The sequence below is a fragment of the Somniosus microcephalus genome, chromosome 2, assembly GCF_052327205.1.
Source record: "Somniosus microcephalus isolate GS21.2 chromosome 2, FLI_Smic_1.0, whole genome shotgun sequence".
NCBI classification, from domain to species: domain Eukaryota; kingdom Metazoa; phylum Chordata; class Chondrichthyes; order Squaliformes; family Somniosidae; genus Somniosus; species Somniosus microcephalus.
The window spans coordinates 282889771-282915059 of NC_140988.1; the positions used below are offsets into that span (position 1 = coordinate 282889771).

General features: G+C 44.7%; 1 protein-coding gene across 1 annotated transcript in view; it reads right to left on the reverse strand.

The window, feature by feature from the left end:
* Positions 1-25289, reverse strand: part of LOC147123425 (NAD(P) transhydrogenase, mitochondrial-like) — a 285712-nt gene that overhangs the window by 110063 nt on the left and 150360 nt on the right. The window contains exons 10-11 of the mRNA XM_085972697.1: positions 24902-25063; positions 13786-13896 (exon numbers count right to left, since the gene is read on the reverse strand). Coding sequence (XP_085828823.1) covers positions 13786-13896; positions 24902-25063 — 273 coding nt within the window. The remainder of the gene's footprint in view (positions 1-13785; positions 13897-24901; positions 25064-25289) is intronic.

The window sequence follows — 25289 nt, forward strand, 5'->3', positions numbered from 1 at the left end:
CAATTCATTAAATATATTCAAGAAGGAGTTGGATATATTTCTTAAGGCTAAAGGGATCCAGGGGTATGGGGAGAAAGCAGGGACCGGGTACTGAAATTGGATGATCAGCCATGATCGTACTGAATGGCGGAGCAGGCTCGAGGGGCCGAATGGCCTACTCCTGCTCCTATCTTCTATGTTTCTATGTTTCTATGGATGAACACATTTTGTAGTTCATCCATGCGATCTTTAAATATTTGCCATTGCCTATCCACCGTCAATGTTGTGTCTGTGTGTTGATAGAGACACTGAAGACAGGAGTTGGTTTCATAGGTGTTTACTAAACAAAGTCTGGAGGGGAACTAACTGATACAACACAATATACAGGCTTATATAGCCCGAGTGGCCATTACTGGCATTACAGTACACATGGGGCTCTTAAAGGCACATACACTACAATTCCTCCCCTTTTAGCCAACCAGTACATAATATTTTAAGTAATTATTAATTACATGTTACAAGAAAAATAATCGAAACATTGCTGCAGTTAATTAATTATAAGTCAGTCTCTCTGGAGGCTTCCTGACTCGGTCCGGATAACGCCTCGGTGGTGTAGTAGTTTCTGGTGGTGTAGTAGGTTCTTTTGGCAAGGCTGATTCGGCTTGAATGCCAGTGTCGGGTTCATCTGGTTCCAGTATCACCGGATCGGAGGTAAATATGGGTATCTCTACTTCATCGTTAGGCGTATAGAGTTGTGGTGTAGGTTGTCCCTTTTCGGATGACTCTATGATTTGGTCAGCATGGCGCCTTATTATGCTTTCTCCAATGTCCACGGTATACATCAGCGGTCCTAGTCGTGTGCAGATAGTTCCAGGCTGCCATTTCTCGGTACGGTAGTCCCGGGCCAAAACCTGTTGACCTATCTGGAAGGTTCTAGTTGGCCTTTCATTCATGCCTTGAAATTGCCGGTTCTCCACGTCCCTTCTGATGTTGGGCTTGATCAAATCCAGCCGGCATCTTAGGCTTCTATTGAAGAACATCATGGCGGGAGTTTGGTTTGTAACCATATGTGTTGCATTCCTGTATGTGAACAAGAAGCTATCCACCTTGTGCTGAAGTTTTATGTCTTCATTACCCATGGCCTTTATGGCCTTCTTGAAGGTCTGGACAAACCTTTCAGCCAATCCATTGGTGGCGGGATGGTATGGGGCAGACGTGTAGTGCTTAACCCCATTGTTTTTTTAAGAACTTCCTGAATTCTTCGGACACAAATTGCGGTCCATTATCAGAACAGATCTGTTCCGGCAGCCCATTCCTGGCAAATATGGTCCTTAATACTGTGATGGTTTTTTCCGTGGTGGTGGAGGACATCTTTATTACCTCCGGCCACTTGGAGTGTGCATCAACCGCGATTAAGAACATTGAGTCCATAAATGGACCAGCAAAGTTGATGTGTACCCTTTGCCAGGGAGATGAGGGCCACGCCCATGGATGTAGAGGGGCTTGGGGTGGAGCGTTTTGGACCTTCTGGCATCCTAGGCAGCTCTTGGTCAATTCTTCGATGTCTCCATCGATACCTGGCCACCATACAAACGCCCTGGCTAGGTTCTTCATTTTCACTCCACCCAGATGCCTCTCGTGAAGCTCCTTTAGAACTTTATCCTGGAGTTTGGGTGGAATCACCACTCTGGATCCACACATCAAGGTTCCTCGGCACACTGACAGCTGTTCTCTTCTTTGCGAGAATGCTGGCAACAGTGATTCGCCATGTGCTGGCCATCCCTTCACTGTTAAATCGTAGACTCGTGAGAGAGTCGGGTCATTTCTAGTTTCCCTTTCAATGGCAGAATTTGTTACTGACTATGGTAGAGTGGAAAATCTCCACTGGGTCTACGGTAGGTGCTTCTTCTACCGTTGGCAACGGTAGGCGCGATAACCTGTCAGCATTCCCATGCTGTTTTGATCCTTTGCATTCTATGTTGTATTGGTGTGCCCCTAGAAAAAGGGACCACCTCTGTAGCCTTTGCGCTGTCATAATGGGAACACCCTTTTTAGGGTTGAATATGGAGATGAGGGGTTGATGGTCAGTCAACAAGGTAAATTTTTGTCCGTGTAGGTAATGGTTGAATTTCTTCACTCCCCATACCAGGCTGAGTGCTTCCCTGTCGATTTGGGCATAGTTACGCTCAGCTGAGTTCAATGAGCGTGACGCAAAAGCTATCGGCCGTTCCGAGCCATCAGGGAATTTATGCGATAATACTGCTCCTACGCCGTAAGGGGATGCATCGCATGCCAGTCTGATTGGCAGTGATGGGTTGTAATGAGCCAAAACTTCTTTGGATGTGATTAAGTCTTTGCATTTATGGAAGGCACGTTTACAGTCTTCGCTCCATTTCCAAATTACTCCTGTTTGTAGCAGTTCATTAAGAGGGTGTAGAAGAGTTGATAAGTTCGGTAAAAATTTATGATAGTAATTTATTAATCCCAGGAACGACCTTAATTGTGAAATATTTTCAGGTGCTGGGGCTTTTATGACCGCTTCAATTTTTTCAGGTGACTTATGCAACCCTTCCTTATTAATTATGTGGCCACAATATGATATTTGATTTTGGAAAAATTCGCACTTGCGGCGATTTGCTCGTAGGCCCCGTTCTCTCAGCCTAGTGAGCACCTGCTCCAAATTGGCAAGGTGCTCGTTGTCGTTTTCTCCTGTTACAAGGATGTCGTCTAGGTAGCATTGAGTCCCCGGAATCCCTTGGAGGACTTGCTCCATAGCTCTTTGCCAGGTAGCTGGAGCGGATGCTACTCCGAAAACCAGTCGATTGTACTGGTACAGACCTTTGTGTGTATTTATCGTGAGATATTTTTTAGAGGCCTCTTCAACCTCCATCTGTAGATATGCCTGTGCCAAGTCAATTTTGGTGAAACGTTTCCCTCCGGATAGTGAGGCGAAAATATCTTCTATCCTCGGAAGAGGATACTGTACCGTGTGAAGGACCGGGTTTACAGTCACCTTGAAGTCTCCACAGATGCGAATTTTTCTCTGTTCTTCAGATTTATCATTATTCAATGCTTTCTTCATGACTGGAACGATGGGTGTTGCCCACTCACTCCAATCTATTTTGGATAATACGCCTGCCTTTTCCAAATTCTCCAGCTCTGCCTCGACTGCTGGACGAATTGCGTATGGCACCGGTCTTGCCTTAAAAAACTTGGGAATTGCTGCATCTTCCACTTTTATTGAGGCGGTGATGCCTTTCAAGGTTCCTAGTTTCTCTTGAAACACTTCTTTGGCGTTGGCCAAGATGTCTTTTAATCGTTCAGGTATGGCGTCATCATCGTTTTTTTTCTTACTGGTCACCGTCAGTGCCTGAATGGAGTGCCAGTCTAAACGTATTTTCCTGATCCATTCACGTCCCAACAGCGGTGGACCACCATCTTGTAGAATGTATAAATACAACTTTTGTATTTCCTTGCCGTTGTATACAACAGGCACCCTTATTTTTCCTTTGGGGTATACTTTCTGCCCCGTATATGTTTTCAAGATGATGGATGTGTCTTTTAAAGGTATATGCGGAAATAGCCGCTCGTAATCCCGTCGATTTATGACGGTCAGAGCTGATCCTGTATCTAGCTCCATTTGAACTGGGGACCCTGCTATCGTGAGGGTAACCCAAATGGTCTGGTAATCATCTTTGGCAATTACATTATGTAATTTGAGACAGCTTAGTCTCTTATTTTCGGAGTCGCTATCGCTCTTCTGGTCTTCGGAGCTACTGTCCATCATCATTTGTACCTTTCTGTACTTTTCTTTATTGATTTGTTTTTTCCTGTCTGTGGATTTTTTTTGTCCAGATCGGCATACCCGTGCAATGTGTCCAATCTTTCCGCATTGCCTGCATGCTTTGTCCTTGAACCAGCAGTCCCTCTGGTCATGGGTGGATCTGCCGCAGCGATAACTTCTCTCGAAACCCTGTGTCATTTCATGGGTGCCGAAGTCCTGTGTCTTTTGTTGTATCTCTGCAGCTCCTCTTGCGGCTGCTTCGTATGATACAGCCATACTGAAAGCCTTGTCCAGTGTTAAATCTTTTTTAGAAAGCAGCCTTTTCTGTGTTCCTTCACTTAAGAGACCGCAGACGAATTTGTCTCGAAGATAATCTGCTAGTCCTGCCCCGAATTGGCAGTGTTTTGATAGCTTTCTTAATTCGGTGAGGTAATCAGCGTTACTTTCATTCTTGTGTTGATTTCTCTTGAAGAATTTGAATCGTTCCGCTATCAGCAGCGGTGTTGGGTTTAAGTGCTCCTGTAGGGTATCAACAATTTCTTTAAAATTCTTGTCCTTTGGTTTGGCTGGAGTGATAAAATTTCGTAACAGCCCGTATGTCTTTGCGCCCATTAGATTTAGTAGTACTGAAGCTTTTTTTTCATCTTCTATTCCATTTGCGGTGCAATATACCTCCACTCTTTCCACATATGTGGTCCAATCCTCTATCTCGTTATCAAAAGCATCAATATTGCCAGACTTAGGCATCCTAGAAAAAAAATTGCGCTTCCCGTGCTTTTCTTTCTTTTCTGCAGTAAAGATATGGCGCTTCCCCGCCGCTGCTGCCGATGACAACGCTGTTTCCCGCGGTTTCTGTTCTTTTTATTTATTTATTTACAGTTGGAGACTCGTTCCCGCCGGACTCTCTCTCTAGGTCTGAACGCCGACCTGCTCGCAGCGCCGGCCGTCTCCCGAGTGTTCCCTCCCCGTCTGATACTGCTTGCCTCCGCTTTCGCTGCTTGGCCCAGCTGTAGAGCCAGCCGCTGGAGCCCCAGTCCGACGCCCAGGAAGGATTATTTCAGTACCTGCCACCAGCTTGGCTAGCTGGTGAAACTACAGCTTTTTCTTTTTCTTGATTTTTCTTCAACTTTGGACGCCAGAGGAATCAATGTCCTTGAGGTGCTGCCAAATTGCAGGTAAGTCCGTTTCCAATTCGTCGCCACTGTTGTGTCTGTGTGTTGATAGAGACACTGAAGACAGGAGTTGGTTTCATAGATGTTTACTAAACAAAGTCTGGAGGGGAACTAACTGATACAACACAATATACAGGCTTATATAGCCCGAGTGGCCATTACTGGCATTACAGTACACATGGGGCTATTAAAGGCACATACACTACAGTCAACCCTTTAAGTAACGCTCCCCAATCCATCCTAGTCAACTCGCGCCTCATACCATCGTAGTTTCCTTTATTTAAATTCAGGACCCTAGTCTCTGAGTCAACTACTTCACTCTCCATCTTAATGAAGAATTCTATCATATTATGATCGCTCCTCCCCAAGGGGCCTCGCACAACAAGATTGCTAATTAATCCTTTCTCATTACATAATACCCAGTCTAAGATGGCCTGATCTCTAGTTGGTTCCTCAACATATTGGTCCAGGAAACCATCCCGTATACACTCTAGGAATTCCTCCTCCACAGTATTATTACTAATTTGGTTAGCTCAATCTATATGTAGATTAAAGTCACCCATGATAACTGCTGTGCCCTTATTGCACGCATCTCTAATTTCCCGTTTAATGCCACCCCCCAACCTCAGCATTACTGTTTGGGGGTCTGTATACAACTCCCACTAATGTTTTCTGCTCCTTGGTATTTCTCAGCTCTACCCATACAGATTTCACATCATCAGAGCTAATATCCTTCCTTACTATTGTGTTAATCTCCTCTTTAACCAGCAATGCTACCCCACCTCCTTTTTCTTTTTGCCTGTCCTTCCTGAATATTGAATACCCCTGGATGTTGAATTCCCAACCTTGGTCACCCTGGAGCCATGTCTCCGTAATCCCAATTATATCATATCCGTTTACATCTATTTGCGCAGCTAATTCATCCACCTTATTACGAATGCTCCTCGCATTAAGATACAAAGCCTTCAGGCTTGTTTTTTTAACATTCTTAGTCCTTTTAGAATTATTATTTACTGTAGCCCTGTTTGATTTACACCCTTGATTTCTCTGCCTTCCACTTTTGCTTTTCTCCTTCCTGTCTTTTGTTTCTATCCTTGCTTCCCTTTCCTCTGTCTCCCTGCACGGGTTCCCAACCCCCTGCCATTTTAGTTTAAACCCTCCCCAACAGCACCAGCAAACACTCCCCCTAGGACATTGGTCCTGGTCCCGCCCAGGTGCAAACCATCCAGTTTGTACTGGTCCCAGCTCCCCCAGAACCGGTTCCAATGTCCCAGGAATTTGAATCCCTCCCTCTTGCACCATTCCTCTAGCCACGTATTCATCTGAAATATCCTTCTATTTCTACTCTGGCTAGCACGTGGCACTGGTAGCAACCCTGAGATTACTACCTTTGAGGTCCTATTTTTTAGTTTAGCTTTTAGGACCTCATCCCATTTTTTACCTATATCATTGGTACCTATATGCACCACGACAACTGGCTGTTCACCCTCCCCCCTCCAGAATGCCCTGTCAAATCTTTTCATTATTAATTCCTATGTCCACTTTTATAAATGACAGACTGGTGAAATGGGCGGACACGTGGTAGATGAAATTTAATGCAGTGAAGTGTGAAGTGATACATTTTGGTAGGAAGAATAAGGAGAGGCAATATAAACTAAATGGTACAATTTTAAAGGGGGTGCAGAACAGCGAGACCTGGGGGTGTATGTACTCAACTATTTGAATGTGGCAGGACAAGTTGAGAAGATTGTTAAAAAAGCATGTGGGATCCTTAGTTTTATTAATAGAGGCATAGGGCTCGATTTTGTCAATGTGGAGCTTTTGGAGGCGGGACTCCCACTTTTTGGGTTGTAGCCCCGCCTTCATTGACTTGTGGCCAACCTACGCTATTTTCCCTTGATTGACCTTGTTAAGCCCGCCCAGCGGGCTCAGCAGGCTAATTAAGGGACACCTGGTTACTGGCGATGTCAGCGATTGACATTTCATCTGTCAAGAGCTTTTGACAGATGAAAAATCAGTGTTTGACAGCTCTGTGAAGCGGTCAAACACGGACAATCTGTCTTCTAACTTGAGTCCTTCTACTCAGACTCAGTTAGAGAGCTCTCCAGACCAGAAAGCAGAGGCTGCAGCTTTTGACAGTTCAGCGGCCATTCTCAAGAACTGAAGGAAGGAAGCCTGCAGGAGAAAGTAAAGGTAAGTGAAACTTATTAAAACACTTTACACTTACCTCACACACTTACCTCTGCACACATGCATCCATCACTCACCTGCACAATGGACATCTCGACCCCTCCAACCCCTGCAGACCGACGGTCCGCCTCGCTAACTTGGCATGGTTCAGAGCCGTCGGACAGCCCACACTTCAGGGCTAAAAATAGGGATTAGGCAAAAAACTGCCTGTTAACTACCTGTTAACAGGCAGTTAATTGGCACTAATCCCCTTCCCGCCTCGGGGAGGCGGCTCCCAGCACAGGTCGGGTACCCGCCTCCTGGGACATTGGCACGGAGGCGGGTTGGGGGCGAGATGGGTTCTTGCCCCCCGATTCTGCAATTTTCCCACCACTCCCGCCTCCAAGGGGCTTGGAAAACGAGCCCATAGAGTACAAAAGCAAGGAAGTTATGCTAACCTTTATAAAACACTGGTTAGGCTCCAGCTGGAGTACTGAGCTTTAGAGAAAAAAGTTTTTCTAGAAAAGGTTCTAAATTCCTGGTTCAATTCTGGACATCACATTTAGGAAGGATGTCAAGGCCTTGGAGATGGTGCAGAAGAAAGTTACTAGAATGGTACCAGGGATGAGGGACTTCAGTTATGTAGAGAGACTCGAGAAGCTGGGGTTGTTCTCCTTAGAGCAGAGAAGGTTAACAGGAGATTTAATAGAGGTGTTTAAAATCATAAATGATTTTGATAGAATAAATAAAGAGAAATTGTTTTCTGTGGCAGAAGGGTCGGTAACTAGAGGACACAGATTTAAGGTGATTGGCAAAAAAAAGAGGCGACATGAGGGAACATTTTTTTAAGTAGCGAGTTGTTGTGATCTGGAATGCACTGCCTGAAAGGGTGGTGGAAGCAGATTCAATAGTAACTTTCAAAAGGGAATTGGATAAATACTTGAAACAAAACAAAATTACAGGCCTATGGGGAAAGAGCAGGGAACTGGGATTAATTGGATAGCTCTACCAAAGAGCTGGCACAGGCACGATGGGCCGAATGGATTCCTTCTGTGCTGTATCATTCTATGATTCTATGATAATGGAAAACACTCCTTTAAACTGTTAATCTCATTATGCAATCTGGGTTGTACAATCTGGCTACTGGGTTGCCACGGTTCTCTCAACATGCTCTCTCAATTTATTTTACATCTGCAATTTTTTCTTCAGTAACTGAAATTCTAATGCCCAAAACAGGAGTTTCACTAAAATAAAATATTTAAAAAAAATATATACATATATTTCACAACAACATCATTACATTTATCCACTGAATTAGTTTATGTGCCTTTCAATGTCTTCATTAAAGTTTTACTTAAAGGACTCAGCATCTCTCATAAGCCTCTGCTTAGGTTGATACTTTTGCCCAGGTCTGTGACTCTGTGAGCTGAATTTGGATTGTGCAGTCTGAGTATGTGCAGTGTACCTAATTTCCCAGGACGCATCAGTACCAGTCAGCTATACCGAGGAATATTTTTTCTTTAGCGTCTGGCAGTTTCTGCTCAAAAGTTTCTCAAAATTATTTTAAGATAAACTACAGGACATATTTCAAAAGCTTTAGTGAGGTAAAATTCATATTGAGTGATTTTTTTTTTTACAGAAAGTGAGTGTGTTTCAGAGGAAAAAAATCAGTGTTTACACACCTATTTTTACCATTGTGTTGTATTCTATAAATGTTAAAAAGTGAAACAGTAGAGAGGGTAGCGTTGGAGAGGGCGAGGCGAGCATGTGTTAACCAGTTTTCTCCATTTAATGGCACTTGAATTGTCAAAAAGAGCAATTGAATTTTGAAGCCAGCTAATTCCCTCACCTCTGTTCTGTTGACAGTTAGAGAAGGTTGGTGTTAATGGCTTATTTCTGTGAGACAGAGAATCCAATTTCTAACACCTATGAGAGAGGGAGAGAGAGAGAAACACACAAAGAGAGAGAAAGGGAGACAGGCAGTTTCTTTGCTCATTCTAATTTAATTTATTTTTTACTGAAAGTACACAAAGCCTCTTTGAAGGAAACAGAGAGGGCAGGGGTGGGGAAAGGAGGAGGTAAAGTGGTTGAGTTTGAGGGGGCTTCTGGCCTGTCACCACCTCACCCTGGGGGAAGCAAGTGGAAGTGGGGGAGTGGTAGGAGAATGAAGGGTGAGGTCATTGACAGTGGAGCAAAGGGGAGGGAAGAATAAAATCACCATAGAATCATAGAAATTTATGGCCCATTGTGTCTGTGCTGGCCAAAAGAGCTATCCAGCCTAATCCCACTTTCCAGCTCTTGGTCCACAGCCCTGTAGGTTACGGCACTTCAAGTGCATATCCAAGTACTTTTTAAATGCGATGAGGGTTTCTGCCTCTACCACCCTTTCAAGTAGTGAGTTCCAGACCCCCACCACCCTCCGGGTGAAAAAAGGGGTGGACTGGGGTGCTTAAAGGGGAAGAGGTAGGGTAGGGATGGGACTGAGGGTGTGATAGAAAGGGGAATGGATAGTGAGAAAATGAAGAGGTAGGGGCCACGATCGGAGCAAGGGGTGGGGGAAAGCAAGAATGATAGAGGGAAGGGTAGATAATGCCCCAGTTTGAAGTACCCTTAACCATTCTTGTAAAGGAAAACAGATGCATGTTAAACAATTTTATAGAAATTAATTTTGACAGTTTAAAGGTTTTGCTGATAACTAGTACCAGAGTATGTTCTACTGACGATTCCCCTTTTTAGATTCCCCTCTCGCAAATGCAGTTTGTACTTCTTAGTGTTTGTTTGCTTCTAAACTGCCAGAACACTTGGAGGTTTTAAGCATTGTAAACAACAGCTGGCCAAAACCAGCTGACAAGACTCTGTCAATTGTTGTTCTGTATCCCCCCCAAAAAAAAGAATTTGCATTTACTGTATATAGCGCCTTTCATAACCTCAGCCACATAGAAGTGCGCAAATCGCTCTTTCTTCATTCGGGGAACAACAAGACCTCCTTTTGGTGCCTCTCTACAAATGCCTGTCCAGCATCATGAGCTTTCTGGGAAGGAACCACAAAGGGCTGTGGATGCTGAGTCGTTGAGTATATTCAATGCTGAGATGGATAGATTTTTGGACTCTAGGGGAATCAAGGGATATGGAGATCGGGCGGGAAAGTGGAGTTGAGGTCGAAGATCAGCCATGATCTTATTGAATGGCAGAGCAGGCTCAAGGGGCCGTATGGCCTACTCCTGCTGTTAATTCTTATGTTCTTATGAACTTGTGGGCATGAACTTATATCTACCATTCCATGGCACCATGTTCCAGTTTATTAGAGGCAGAATCCTTAAAAAATATATATATATATCTTGGTCAATCTCCGTGGTGTTTTACAGAGGAAGTACAGACTAAGTGTAGTCTTCAGGTGAAGCAGGAATAGAGGGTGGGGATTATTGGACCAGGGCGCACAGACTTAATTCAGTCCTCATTTTGAAGTCATGCATTTAGCCTTATTTTTATACATTACTTGGTTTTTATATTATTATTTACAGTTGAACAGCAAAACTTAATTGCAATTTGGGAAGCAAAGAAACTGTGTTGTTTTGGGCAAAAGAGATTCTCTGCAATACAGGCTGAGACGTTGAGATGCAGTGCCTCCACTGGCAGGTGAGTGTAATTACAGCATGACAAATTTATTGGGCAGTTTCCATTATAAATGTGAACGTAGGATTTTATAATAGAAAAAGTTGACAGGAAGTGCATGCAGATGTAAGATATTTTAATATAAACCACTTGAGCGCCTGTGGTGCTGCATACAGAGAGTTGCTGAATATGATCTCTTACCTGAGGTCATCCAAAACTCAGCTGCCCGTGTCCTAACTCGTACCAAGTCCCGTTCGCCCATCTCCCCTGTGCTCGCTGATCTACATTGGCTCCCAGTTAAGCAGCGCCTCAATTTCAAAATTCTCATTCTTGTTTTCAAATCCCTCCATGGCCTCGCCCCTCCCTATCTCTGTAATCTCCTTCAGCCCCACAACCCCCCTGAGATATCTGCGCTCCTCTAATTCTGCCCTCTTGAGCATCCCTGATTATAATCGCTCAACCATTGGTGGCAGTGCCTTCTGTTGCCTAGGCTCCAAGCTCTGGAATTCCCTGCCTAAACCTCTCCACCTCACTACCTCTCTTTCCTCCTTTAAGATGCTCCTTAAAATCTACCTCTTTGACCAAGCTTTTGATCACCTGCCCTAATTTATCCTTATGTGGTTCGGTGTCAAACATTTTTGTCTTACAATACTCCTGTGAAGCACCTTGGGACGTTTTACTATGTTAAAGGCACTATATAAATACAAGTTGTTGTTGTTGTTCTCTGTCTCTTTTGGCTTTGTATTTCCGTCTCTTTTTTTCTCTGTCGCTCTTCCTCTGAGTCTGTCTCTGTTTTCTCTTCTGCTTTTCTTCCCCTTAACTCTTTTTGCTCCGCTCTCTCTCTCTCTGTCTTTTTCTTCTTTCCTTCTGAATGGGAGACATGGTATAGTATGGGGGGTAAAGGAGCCACTAATGGTTGGAGGCTGCATTCGAGGGGTGGGTGGCAGAGAGAATGTGGCCTTCAGTAGCTCCTTGTTGTTCCCCGTGAGCGAGTTGCGCACTTCTATGTGGCTGAGGTTACGAAAGGCGCTATATAAATGCAAATTTTTTTTTGGATACAGAACAACAATTGACAGAGTCCTGTCAGCTGGTTTTGGCCAGCTGTTGTTTATAATGCATAAAACCTCCAAGTGTTCTGGCAGTTTAGCAGCAAACAAACACTAAGAAGTACAGACTGCATTTGCGAGAGGGGAATCTAAAAAGGGGAATCGTCAGTAGAACGTACTCTGGTACTAGTTATCAGCAAAACCTTTAAACTGTCAAATTTAATTTCTATAAAATTGTTTAACATGCATCTGTTTTCCTTTACAAGAATGATTAAGGGTACTTCAAACTGGGGCATTATCTTTATGCAGCATCCAAGCATATACATTTACAAGAAAATACACTCAGCACATGTTAAAATAGGAGTGAGCGCTAACTGTCTGACATAGGGAGTAAAACAGGAAATTAGTTAAATAGTAGTTAAATATTTTGATTTCTTGTCAACAAAAATTTGCATTGATATCGCACCATCGGTGTAGGAAATGTCTCAAAAGACTTGCATTTCTATAGCGCCTTTCATCATCTCAGGATGTCCCAAAGTGTTTTGAAACCAATGAAGTACTTTTGAAGTATAGTCACTGTTGTAATGTAGGAAATGCGGCAGCCAATCTGCGCACAGCAAGCTCCCACAAACAGCAATGTGATACTTACCAAAACATTACTGTTTTGTAGTAATGCTGGTTGATCAAGGCACTTCAGAGGTGAAAATGGGGCAGTTAAAAGAGAAGAATTAGGAGCAGTAACCAAAAGCATAATTGAAGGGTTATGTTTTGAAGAAGCTGGAGTATTGCGTACAGTTGTGGTCTCCATATTTAAGGAAGGATATACTTGCATTGGAGGCAGTGCAGAGAAGGTTCACAAGGTTGATTCCTGGGATGAAGGGGTTGACGTATGACGAAAGGTTGAGCAGGTTGGGCCTATACTCATTGGAGTTTAGAAGAATGAGAGGTGATCTTATTGAAACATATAAGATTCTGAGGATTGACAGGGTGGATGCTGAGAGGATGTTTCCCCTAGTGGGGGTATCTAGAACTAGGGGGCATAGTTTCAGAATAAGGGGTCACCCATTTAAGACGGAAATGAGAAGGAATTTCTTCTCTCAGAGGGTCATGAATCTTTGGAATTCTCTACCCCAGAGAGCTGTGGAGGCAGAATCACTGAATATATTCAAGGTGGACATTGACAGATATTTGAACTACAAGGGAGTCGAGGGGTATGGGGAGAGAGCAGGAAAGTGGTGTTGAGGCCAAGATTGGATCAGCCATGATCTTAAAGAATGTCGGATCAGGCTCGAGGGGACGATTGGCCTACTCCTGCTCCTGTTTCTTATGTTCTTAAATGGCTAAGATGACTGAAGGCTCTGCCCTTGAAAATTGAGAATGCAAATGAGGCCAGAGTTGGAAGAGCGAAGAGGAGTGCACCCTGGCATGAAAGATTAGGAGAGGCCGAAGAGTTGGGGGAGGGAGGTGGGTGGGAGACAGTGGAAGGAGGAACTTACTGTGGGGGATGAGGAGTCATGGAGGTTGAGGATGGGCAGGGTTGATAGGAGAGTAGGATAGTTTTGGATGAGTTAAAGATTATGTAGGCTGAAACTCGGGAGGACAGCAAGGTAAGGGCTGCAGAAATCCAGTCTGGAGGTGGCGAAGGCAGGATGAGAGCTCCAAAAGTAAAGGAAAAGGTGATCAATGCTGAAAGATGGAAATAGGTAGTCTTGACGATGGATAGGATATTGGGTTTGACGCTCACTCAGGATCAAACAGGACAGTGCGGTAGCAGATAGTTGAGTTCAACCTCAACAATCAGCCAGGAAACATGATGCAACTGGGTTTGGGTGTGGTGTTTTTGTTTAACGGGGGCTGAACAGGATAGCTTCATCTTACCAATGTTGAGTAGAAGGAAATTTGTTTCTCCATGACTTACTGTCAACTAGGGATTTGAATTATGCTAAATTGTTTCAGGAACCATTGTTGGGAACAGTTAATTTTGTTTAAACCAGATACACGGTATTCCTAAAAAGGTTCTTACCAGCAATATTAACCGAAGAAATGAAAGCTGCCATCAAAGCAAGGCATTCTGGAGTATTTCCTGGTGTATAACTTCCTCCCATCAGTGCCAACCCACCAACCGCAGTTAAACCTGTTGGAAATTGAAGGGGAATAAGAGATGCAAGTTTGATGTTATCACTCAAGTAAAAATGAAAATAAGAACTTTCCTTTTTAATTTATCAGCCTTTGCAAACCCTTGTCCTATGAAACCCATCAAACGTACTCTGGGCCTGATTTTTATCCCTGGCCCCTATGTCAATGCCACCTTAGCAGGACCTCTGCAACCCCTTCCCTGCGTCTCTAATGTCAGCCCATATTCCAGGTTCAGACTTGTGGCAGACTTCCTGTGGGACAATCAATTATACTGGGTGTGTAGCACGTCATAGCAACTAAAAAATGCCAGGGACACTCAACTGTATGCTGGGAACTAAAAGTTATTGCGCAAGTGACATATTCCCATCAACTGCATCGTCGTTACAATATAGCTAGGTAGGCGCTTTGAACATCTGACTTCACTGCGAGTGGGAAATCCCAAAGGAGGCGGAAAATATAAAAACTAACTCCAAAAGCTTTTATAAATATATCAAAAGGAAAAGACTGGTGAAAACCAAAGTTGGTCCATTGCAGTCAGATACGGGGGAATATATAATGGGAAATAAGGAAATGGCAGATCAACTAAATGCATACTTTGGGTCAGTCTTTACGAAGGAAGACACAAAAAACCTCCCTGGGATATCGGGAAAAATAGGGACATTGGCAAAGGAGGAACTGACGCAAATCAATATCTCTAAGGATATGGTGTTAAGGAAGCTAAAGGGATTGAAGGTGGACAAATCCCCAGGGCCTGATAACATGCATCCTAGGGTACTGAAGGAGGTGGCCCTAGAGATAGCGGATGCACTAAGGATGATTTTTCAGAATTCATTAGACTCGGGAACAGTGCCGATGGATTGGAGGGTAGCTAACGTTACCCCACTATTCAAAAAGGGGGGTAGGGAAAAAGCAGGTAATTACAGACCTGTAAGCCTTACATCAGTTGTGGGCAAAATGCTGGAGTCCATCATTAAGGATGAAATAGCGGAGCACTTAGCAAATGGGGACAGGATAGGACAGAGTCAACATGGATTTACAAAGGGTAAATCGTGCTTGACTAATCTATTGGAATTTTTTGAGGGAGTAACTGGTAGAATAGATGGGGGAGAGCCAGTAGATGTGGTGTACCTGGACTTCCAAAAGGCCTTCGATAAGGTCCCACATAAAAGATTAGCATGGAAAATTGAGGCTCATGGGATAAAGGGGAAAGTTTTGGCGTGGATAGGGAACTGGCTGTCAGATAGAAAACAGAGAGTTGGAATAAACGGCTCATTTTCTGAATGGCAGGCAGTAACAAGTGGGGTACCACAGGGATCTGTCCTGGGCCCCCAGCTGTTCACAATTTACATTAATGACCTGGATCAGGGAGTCGGATGCAGCATTTCCAAATTTGCAGACGACACTAAACTAGGAGGGGGGGTGGGCTCAGAGGAAGAGACCAGGAAGCTCCAGAGCGATTTGGACAGACTGGGCGATTGGGCGGATAAATGGCAGATGCACTATAATGTGGACAAGTGCGAAGTTATCCACCTTGGGTGCAGGAACGGGAGGGCAAATTATTATTTAAATGGCAATAGATTGGGAGAGGGGGAAGTACAGAGAGACCTGGGTGTTCTTGTACACCAGTCACTGAAGGCGAGCATGCAGGTGCAACAGGCGGTCAAGAAGGCAAACGGTATGCTGGCCTTCATAGCAAAAGGGTTAGAATACAGGAACAGGGATACCTTGCTGCAGCTGTACAGGGCACTGGTGAGACCACACCTCGAGTACTGTGTACAGTTTTGGTCGCCTCATCTGAGGAAGGATGTTCTTGCCATGGAGGGGGTGCAGCGGCGATTCACCAGGCTGATACCAGGAATGGCGGGAATGACCTATGAGGAGAGACTATGTAGTTTAGGGATGTACACACTGGAGTTTAGAAGATTGAGAGGGGACCTCATAGAAGTGTATAAAATTCTGACAGGTCTAGACAGACTGGATGCAGAAGGAATGTTTCCCTTGGCGGGTGAGAACAGAACTAGAGGACATAATTTAAGGATAAGGGCTAAACCATTTAGGACAGAGATGAGGGGGAATTTCTTCACTCAGAGAGTGGTGAACCTGTGGAACTCATTGCCACAGAGGGCAGTGTACGCCAGCTCATTAAATATATTTAAGAGGGAATTAGATATATTTCTACGGGCAAAAGGGGTTAAGGGTTACGGAGAGAAGGCGGGGACGGGATACTGAATTAAAGGATCAGCCATGATCTCATCGAATGGCGGAGCAGGCACGAAGGGCCGAATGGCCTACTCCTGCTCCTATCTTCTATGTATCTATGTATGTAACTGGCCCGGGTAAATTGGAATCGAAGATTGGCAGGCAAAACAGTAATCAAACAATGGGCTGCCTTTAAAGAGGAGATGGTTCCGGTACAGTCGAGGTACATTCCCACGAGGGGGAAAAGTAGGGCAACCAAAGTCAGAGCTCCCTGGATGATGAAAGAGATAGAGAGTAAGATGAAGCAGAAAAAGGGGGTGTATGACAGATGTCAGGTTGAGAAAACAAGTGTAGAACCAGGCTGAATCTGAGAAGTTCAGAGGGGAAGTGAAAAAGGAAATAAGAGGGGCAAAGAGAGAGTGTAAGAACAGATTGGCAGCTAACATAAAAGGGAATCCAAAAGTCTTCTATAGGCCTATAAATTGTAAACGGATAGTAAGAGAAGGGGTGGGACCAATTAGGGACCAAAAAGGAGACCTAAGCATGGAGGCAGAGGGCATGGCTGAGATACTAAATGAGTACTTTGCATCTGACTTTACCACGGAAGTAGATGCTGCCAAAGTCATAGTGAAAGAGGAGGTAGTTGAGATACTGGATGGGATAAAAATTGATAAAGAGGAGGTACTAGAAAGGCTGAAATAACAACAGAAAATGCTGGAAAAACTCAGCAGGCCAGGCAACATCCGTGGAGAGAAATTAGAGTTGACGTTTCGGGTCGAAACCCTTTTTCAAAACTGGAAAGGAAATAAAATAGATCGAAGGCAGGGCTACGATAGAACAAAAGAAGTAAAAGAGACATTAAGAGGTATTCAAAACCAGACAAAATGGTAATAGGACAAGTGGAGACAAAAGACGGCTGAGATTAGGTGTGAAGTGTACTGGCAGGATGAGACAGAGCTGCCATGTGGGAGAGAGAAAAAAAAAGGAAAAGGGGGGGGGGAAGGGAAGACCCAAAACAAAGGGGTGGAAAAAAATATAAGTAAAAATGTAATAGGGGCCGAGGTTATGCTCTGAAATTGTTGAACTCGATATTGAGTCCAGAAGGCTGCAAAGTGCCTCATCGGAAGGTGAGGTGCTGTTCCTCGAGTTGCTGGGAACACCTCCGTTCAGTCCGTAAGGGTGACCCCGAGCTTCCGGTCGCCTGTCATTTTAATTCACCGCTCCATTCCCACTCGGACCTCACCGTCCTTGGCCTCTTGCATTGTTCCACGGAAGCTCAACGTAAACTCGAGGAACAGCACCTCATCTTCCGATTAGGCACTTTGCAGCCTTCCGGACTCAATATCGAGTTCAACAATTTCTGATCATAACCTCGGCCCCTATTACATTTTTACTTATATTTTTTTCCACCCCTTTGTTTTGGGTCTTCCCTTCCCCCCACCCCCTTTTCCTTTTTTTTTCTCTCTCCCACATGGCAGCTCTGTCTCATCCTGCCAGTACACTTCACACCTAATCTCAGCCGTCTTTTGTCTCCACTTGTCCTATTACCATTTTGTCTGGTTTTGAATACCTCTTAATGTCTCTTTTACTTCTTTTGTTCTCTCGCAGCCCTGCCTTCGATCTATTTTATTTCCTTTCCAGTTTTGAAAAAGGGTTTTGACCCGAAACGTCAACTATAATTTCTCTCCATGGATGTTGCCTGGCCTGCTGAGTTTTTCCAGCATTTTCTGTTGTTATTTCGGATTTCCAGCATCTGCAGTATTTTGCTATCGTACTAGAAAGGCTGGCTGTATTTAAAGAAGATAAGTCACGAGGGCCGATGGGATGCATCCTAGGATGCTGAGGGAAGTAAAGATGGAAATTGCGGAGGTACTGGCCATAATCTTCCAATTCTCCTTAGATACGGGGGTGGTGCCAGAGAACTGTTCAAAAAAGGGTGTAAGGATAAACCCAGCAACTACAGGCCAGTCAGTTTAACCTCGGTAGTGGGGAAGCTTTTAGAAACGATAATCGGGTAAATTAGCAGTCACTTGGACAAGTGTGGATTAATTAAGGAAAGCCAGCACAGATTTGTTAAAGGCAAATCGTGTTTAACTAACTTGTGTGAGTTTTTTGATGAGGTAAAAGAGAGGGTTGATGAGGGTAATGCAGTTGATGTGGTGTACATGGACGTCCAAAAGGCATTTGATGAAGTGCCACATAATAGGCTTGCCAGCAAAGTTGAAGCCTATGGACTAAAAGGGACAGCATGGATACAAAATTGGCTAAGTGACAGGAAACAGAGAGTAGTGCTGAATGGTTGTTTTTGGACTGGAGGAAGGTTAACAGTGGTGTTCCCCAGGGGTCGGTTCTGGGACCACTGCTTTAACTTGGGTGTACAGGGCACAATTTCAAAATTTGCACATGACACAAAACTTGGAAATATAGTGTACAGTGAGGAGGATAGTGATAGACTTCAAGAGGACATAGACAGGCTGGTGAAATGGGCGGTCATGTGGCAAATGAATTTTAACGCAAAAAAGTGCGAAGTGATACATTTTGGTAGGAAGAACGAGGAAAGGCAATATAAACTAAAGGTTACAATTCTAAAGGTGGTGCACGAACAGAGAGACCTGGGGGTATATGTGCACAAATCGTTGAAGGTGGCAGGGCAGGTTGAGAAAGCAGTTAGAAAAGCTTACAGGGTCCTGAGCTTCATAAATAGAGGAATAGGGATGAATTTTCCAGGGTCGTAGCGGGCGCGATCGGAGGCGGGTCGGGTGGGAAAGTTGTTATTTTTGGAAGCGGGTCAGAACCCGCTGTCATCTCGCTCCCACACGCCTTTCCCCCAGGCACATCTGTCATCGCGGAGCCGACCCGACTGGCAGCAGCGAGGGACCCAACTGAGATGACTATCAGGTAGTTTACAGGCACTTAAGAGCCTTTTTTCATTTACTTTTAACATTTCCCTGCATGCCCACGGGATTCACACAGCTCGGGGACCACGTCTGTCAATCTGAGGCGGGAGTTCTGTGGCTATTGCTCCAGCTGATTACTTGACAGCATGAAAAACAAACCAAAATAAAAACATGTTAATTACATCAGCTAACAGATTGATGGAGATTCTGTTCTACTTGAAAAGCTACTGGTAAATGTTAGTTCAGAAATTCCTGAAGGGATGTGAGTGCTGAAGGCTCCCCTCCTACCCTGGATGGTGAGGGAAATACATTTTTCACTGGCCATTCTCGGCTGCTGCCTTCCAACTCAACAGTAATTGCTGTGAAATAACAACAGAAAATGCTGGAAAAACTCAGCAGGCCAGGCAACATCCGTGGAGAGAAATTAGAGTTAACATTTCGGGTCAAACCCTTTGTCAAGACTGAAAAAGCAAAGGAAATGAAACAGATTAAAAGGCCAGGCTGGGAGAGAACAAAAGAGAAGTGAAGAGACATTAAGAGGTATTCAAAACGAGACGAGATGGTGATAGGACTAGTGGAGACAAAAGACGGCTCTAGATTAGGTGTGAAATGCGCTGGCAGAATGGGAGACAGCTGCCATGTGGGAGAGAAAAAAAGGGGGGGGGGGGAAGGGGCCAAAAGAAAGGTGTAGATAAAAAATAAGTAAAAATGTAACGGGGGCCGAGGTTATGATCTGAAATTGTTGAACTCGATATTGAGTCCGGAAGGCTGTAAAGTGCCTAATCGGAAGATGAGGTGCTGTTCCTCGAGCTTACGTTGAGCTTCCGTGGAACAATGCAAGAGCCCGAGTACGGTGAGGTCTGAGTGGGAATGGGGCGGTGAATTAAAATGACAGGTGACCGGAAGCTCGGGGTCATCCTTATGGACTGAACGGAGGTGTTCTGCAAAGCGGTCACCCAATCTGCGTTTGGTCTCCCCAATGTAGAGGAGACCACATTGTGAGCAGCTAGATTGCAAGAAGTAAAGTAAATCGCTATTTCACCTGGAAGGGGTGTTTGGGGCCCTGGACAGTGGGAAGGGGGGAGGTATAAGGACAGGTGTTGCATCTCCTGCGCTTGCACGGGAAGGTGCCGGGCGAAGGGGAAGGGGTGCTGGGGGTGATAGAGGAGTGGACTAGGGTGTCTCGGAGGGAGCGGTCCCTACGGAATGCTGAAAGGGGAGGGGAGGGGAAGATGCGTTTGGTGGTGGGATCACTTTGTAGGCGGCGGAAATGGCGGAGGATGATCCGTTGAATGTGGAGGCTGGTGGGGTGAAAGGTGAGGACAAGGGGAACCCTATCGTGGTTCCGGGAGGGAGGGGCAGGGGTGAGGGCAGAAGTGCGAGAGATAGAACGGACACGGTCAAGGGCCATGTCAACCACGGTAGAGGGGAATCCTCGGTTGAGGAAAAAGGAAGACATGTCGGAAGCAGTGGTGTGGAAGGTGGCATCGTCGGAGCAGATGCGGCGGAGACGGAGAAACTGGGAGAATGGAATAGAGTCCTTACAGGAGGCGGGGTGGGAGGAAGTGTAGTCAGGTAGCTGTGGTAGTCAGTGGGCTTGTAGTGAATGTTGGTCGATAACCTATCCCCAGAGATGGAGACGGAGAAGTCGAGGAAGAGAAGGGAAGAGTCGGAGATGGACCATGTGAAGGTGAGGGAAGGGTGGAAATTGGAAGCAAAGTGAATGAAATTGTCTAGTTCAGGGCGAGAGCAGGAAACGGCACCGATACAGTCATCAATGTACCGGAAAAAGAGGTGAGGGAGGGGACCCGAGTAGGACTGGAACAAAGAGTGTTCCACATATCCCACGAAAAGGCAGGCATAGCTAGGACCCATGCGGGTACCCATAACAACACCTCTGATTTGGAGGAAATGAGTGGAGTCAAAGGAAAAGTTGTTCAATGTGAGAACAAGTTCAGCCAGGCGGAGGAGGGTAGTGGTGGATGGGGACTGGTCGGGCCTCTGTTCAAGGAAGAAGCGGAGCGTCCTCAGGCCATTCTGGTGGGGGATGGAGGTGTAGAGGGATTGTACGTCCATGGTGAAAAGGAGGCGGTTGGGGCCAGGAAAGTCGCGGATGTAAGTGGGAAGAGACTGGACAAGGGGAGAAAAGATAGAGTCGAGATAGGAAGAGATAAGTTCGGTGGGGCAAGAACAGGCTGAAACGATGGGTCTACCAGGGCAGTCCTGTTTGTGGATCTTGGGAAGGAGGTAGAAGCGGGCTGTGCGGGGTTGGGGAACTATGAGGTTGGTGGCCGCGGGGGGAAGATCTCCAGAGGAGATGAGGTCAGTAACAGTCTTCGAAACCGTGGTTTGATGTTCGGTAGTGGGGTCATGGTCCAGGTGGAGGTAGGAGGAGGTGTCGGAGAGTTGGCGTTCAGCTTCCGCTAGGTAGAAAAATGACATATACTATTTAAATACATTTTTGTGTTGTTTCTGGTCAGTATACTGAGATTGTCCAGTTACAGATTAAATCAAGTCATTCCACTGGTTCAATTTGCTTTCAGTCCCTGAATATAACTAATTTAATTTTTCAATCTGAGACATTAGGGTGAATTTCTGCAGAGGTTCGCTCACTTGCCCATTGTTAACTTGAAAGGAAGAGCTGCAGATATCCCAGAAACACATTGTAAGCACCACTTACACTGTTTGTCAGGGTTGCCGCAGCTCTTCCGTTGAACTTGCATAAAATTGTAAATCCACCCCTTGACAATTACATTTAAAATCTGCTTAATTTTATATATTACCGCTACACACACATCTTTTATTTGTACCAGTTACTGATACAAAAGTCTATAGATTTGTGACTAAAGCACCAATAACTTCCCAATTCATGTACTTTTTAAATTATGTTCTTGATCGTATTTGTAGATGGCGTCATATTACTTAATGATAATATTATTTAAATATTTCTTTGTCACTCGTATATAACTTTTATTATATTATTGTAAAGTAAAGATTCAACACCCACTTTGTTAGATTGAACTTCAAATGTAACTAAAAACACGTCATGAATGATGTCACCAGACCCGCTCCATCTAATTGGGCCGGGTAACGCGCTGGGCAGAATTAATAGGCCCCATTAAGGTTAGTTAATTTTCAGCAGCGGGATGGCGACCCGACACGGACACCGGCCACACTGGACCCGCCCAGGTAGGCAAACATTTGGCCATAGAGTACAAAAGCAAGGCAGTTATGATGAAACTTTATGAAACACTGGTTCGGCCTCAACTGGAGTAGTGTGTCTAATTCTGGGCACAGCACTTTAGGAAGGATGTGAAGACCTTCGAGAGGGTGCAGAAAAGATTTACAAGAATGGTTCCAGGGATGAGGGACTTCAGTTACACGGATAGACTGGAGAAGCTGGGGTTGTTCTCCTTAGAGCAGAGAAGGTTGAGAGGAGATTTGATAGAGGTGTTCAAAATCATGAGGGGTCCGGACAGAGTAGATAGAGAGAAACTGTTCTCATTGGCGGAAGGGTTGAGAACCAAAGGACACAGATTTAAGGTGATTGGCAGAAGAACAAAAGGCGACATGAGGAAAAACTTTTTTAATCAGCGAGTGGTTATGGTCTGGAATGCACTGCCTGAAAGGGTGGTGGAGGCAGATTCAATCATGGCTTTCAAAAGGAAATTGGATAAGTACCTGAAGGAAAAAAATTTGCAGGGCTACGGGGAAAGGGCGGGGGAGTGGGACTAGCTGAAGCGCTCGATGGGCCGAATGGTGCTGTAACCATTCTATGATTCTATGACTGTAACAGCTCCCCACCCGAGTTTTTACTTCCACTTGTTGGAGGCAGCGCGATGCCAGAGGCAAATCAGCCCCACTGAAAAAAAATAATTTAGCGATTACTCCAGTACATTGCTTAGAATTTATAAAATATATATAAAAAGTCACTCGCCCAGTTTACGACATCACCTCAGCCCCTCCAACTGCGCTACCCAAAATATAAACAGAGAATATAACTTTTCATCCAACCTCAGGCTCTAAGGAAGGGCAGTCTGTTAATCTATTTTCCCCTTCCAAATGTTGATCCAAGCATTTTCCCCAGCAAATTCTGCCTTTATTTCAAGTTTCCTGCATATGCAATGTTCTTCTCATTCCTATATCAACCCACTTTTGGATTCAGTTACACTTCCAATTATTCTTATTTTTCATAAGAGATATTTGGACTAAGAACAATGTTGTTGGATCATTCCTTACAGAAATACACAAATTAAAAGTTGGTATTAAAAAATTGGAATTTTGTCTATTTATGGCTCTGAATGAACCTTTCTCAGCTGGAGTCTGGATTGGAGAACTGGACCCAGAGATCAGCCTGCCTGCTTTGTGGCTCTACCAATTTTCTCATGAATTTTACCCTGTAAGGAGAAGTTACCTCATATTGTTCAGTCAGTGAGAGGTACCACCTAATTTTTGAATATCAGATAACATGAACAGAATGAGGAATGGAGACACCGTAAAACAGTCCTAATAACTATACATGAATCCACAGCACAAAGCTGTTCCTAATTCAGCACCAATTGTGCTTTACTAACTGCAATATTACAATGGTCTTCACCAAGGTGTACTCTTGAAATAAAGGAGCCAAGCTCCTCAAGCATCTCCAGCACTATGTTTTAATAAACTACAAAGGGCAGGATTTTCATTGGGCCGTGGAGGCGGGGTTGGAGGCGTGTGGGGGGTTAAAATCCCGAAATCGGGGGGCACGAACCCATCCCACCCACAAAATGCCTCCGTGCCAGTTTCAAAGGAGGGGGGTACCCGACCCGCACTGGGACCCGCCTCCCTGAGGCGGGAAGGGGATTAGTGCCAATTAACTGCCCGTTAACAAGTAGTTAACAGGCAGTTTTTAGCCTAATTCCTATTTTCATTGGTGAAATGTGGGATTCCCGACAGCTCCAAACCACGCCAAGTTAGCGAGGCGGGCCGTCGGGATGAAGGGCTTGGAGGGGTCGAGATGTCTGGTGTTCAGGTGAGTGATGGGTGCATGAGTGCAAAGGTAAGTGTGTTTGGTGTGTGTAGTGTTTAAAGAAGTTTTACTTACATGTACTTACCTTTACAGCCTTCCTTCCTTCAGGTCTCGGGAGTCCCTCATCTCACCGGCACAGAAAGCAGAATGGCCGCGAGCTATCAAAAGTTCCAGCATTCAGCTTTCTGTTCCGGGGAGATCTCTAAATCATCCTGAGAGGAAGGAATTAACCTGGAGAACAGATTGTCAGTGTTTGACAGCTTCAAACAGCTGTCAAACGCTGATATTTCATCTGTCAAAAGGTCTTGACAGATGAAATATCAATCTGTGACGTCACCTGTTGCCGGGTGGCCCTTAATTGGCCTGCTGAGCCCGCTGGGCGGGCTCAACAAGGTCAATCAAGTCAAAATCGCGTGGGTTGGCTAGAACTCGATGGAGGCGGGACTACAACCCCGAAAGTTGTAGTCCCGCCTCCTACCCGCCTCCTCAATGAAAATCCAGCCCTAAAATGTCTGTTCATGTGAAAGATTAAAGTATGCAACTTACAGCAGTCTAAATGCCCAATGCAGTCCCAAGACACAATGTTGAAATAACATGCATCCTGTGTAGAAATTCTCACAGTAACAATTAACAGCTTGCTTCAATGTCAACATAGGGACAAAATTCCCCCCAAATTTTAATGCATAGATTAATTACCAAATGGGAAGCACATCCATTACAGTAAAACTAAAACTGTGCCACTTGGACTGCAGATATATTGATAAGTCGTCACATTTTGTAAACCCCTAAACTTACATCCAAATATCTCACAGTGAAATGTTAAAACAATCAGTCGAGACTCTCCTCAGTTTTTAGAGAATAAGTGACTGCGTGTTCTCATTAAATACTGAAGTGCCTACCTGAGATAGCATTAGTAACAGACATAAGCGGGGAGTGAAGGGCTGATGTGACTCCCCAAACTGTATGATATCCAACAATTCCAGCCAGACCAAAAATAGTCACCATGTGAGTGAACGCAACATTAGGGGCAGAGATTCCGAGTCCCATCAAAGTAATTAGACCTGTGAATAAACATGAATATTAAAGTTGGTTCATTAAAGCAATAACAAATGGGGAGGGGGTGGATGTGGGGTGAAAGTGATGCACAGTAGCATAAAATAGAGGGAAGACTATTTAAAATGCAAAGGTAGTGACTGAAGCCCTTTACACCAAACAGCCACCACAAATTCCACACTACATCATGTCTTTTTGCTCTTTGATTACACTTTTGTTCACAAAGGTTGACAT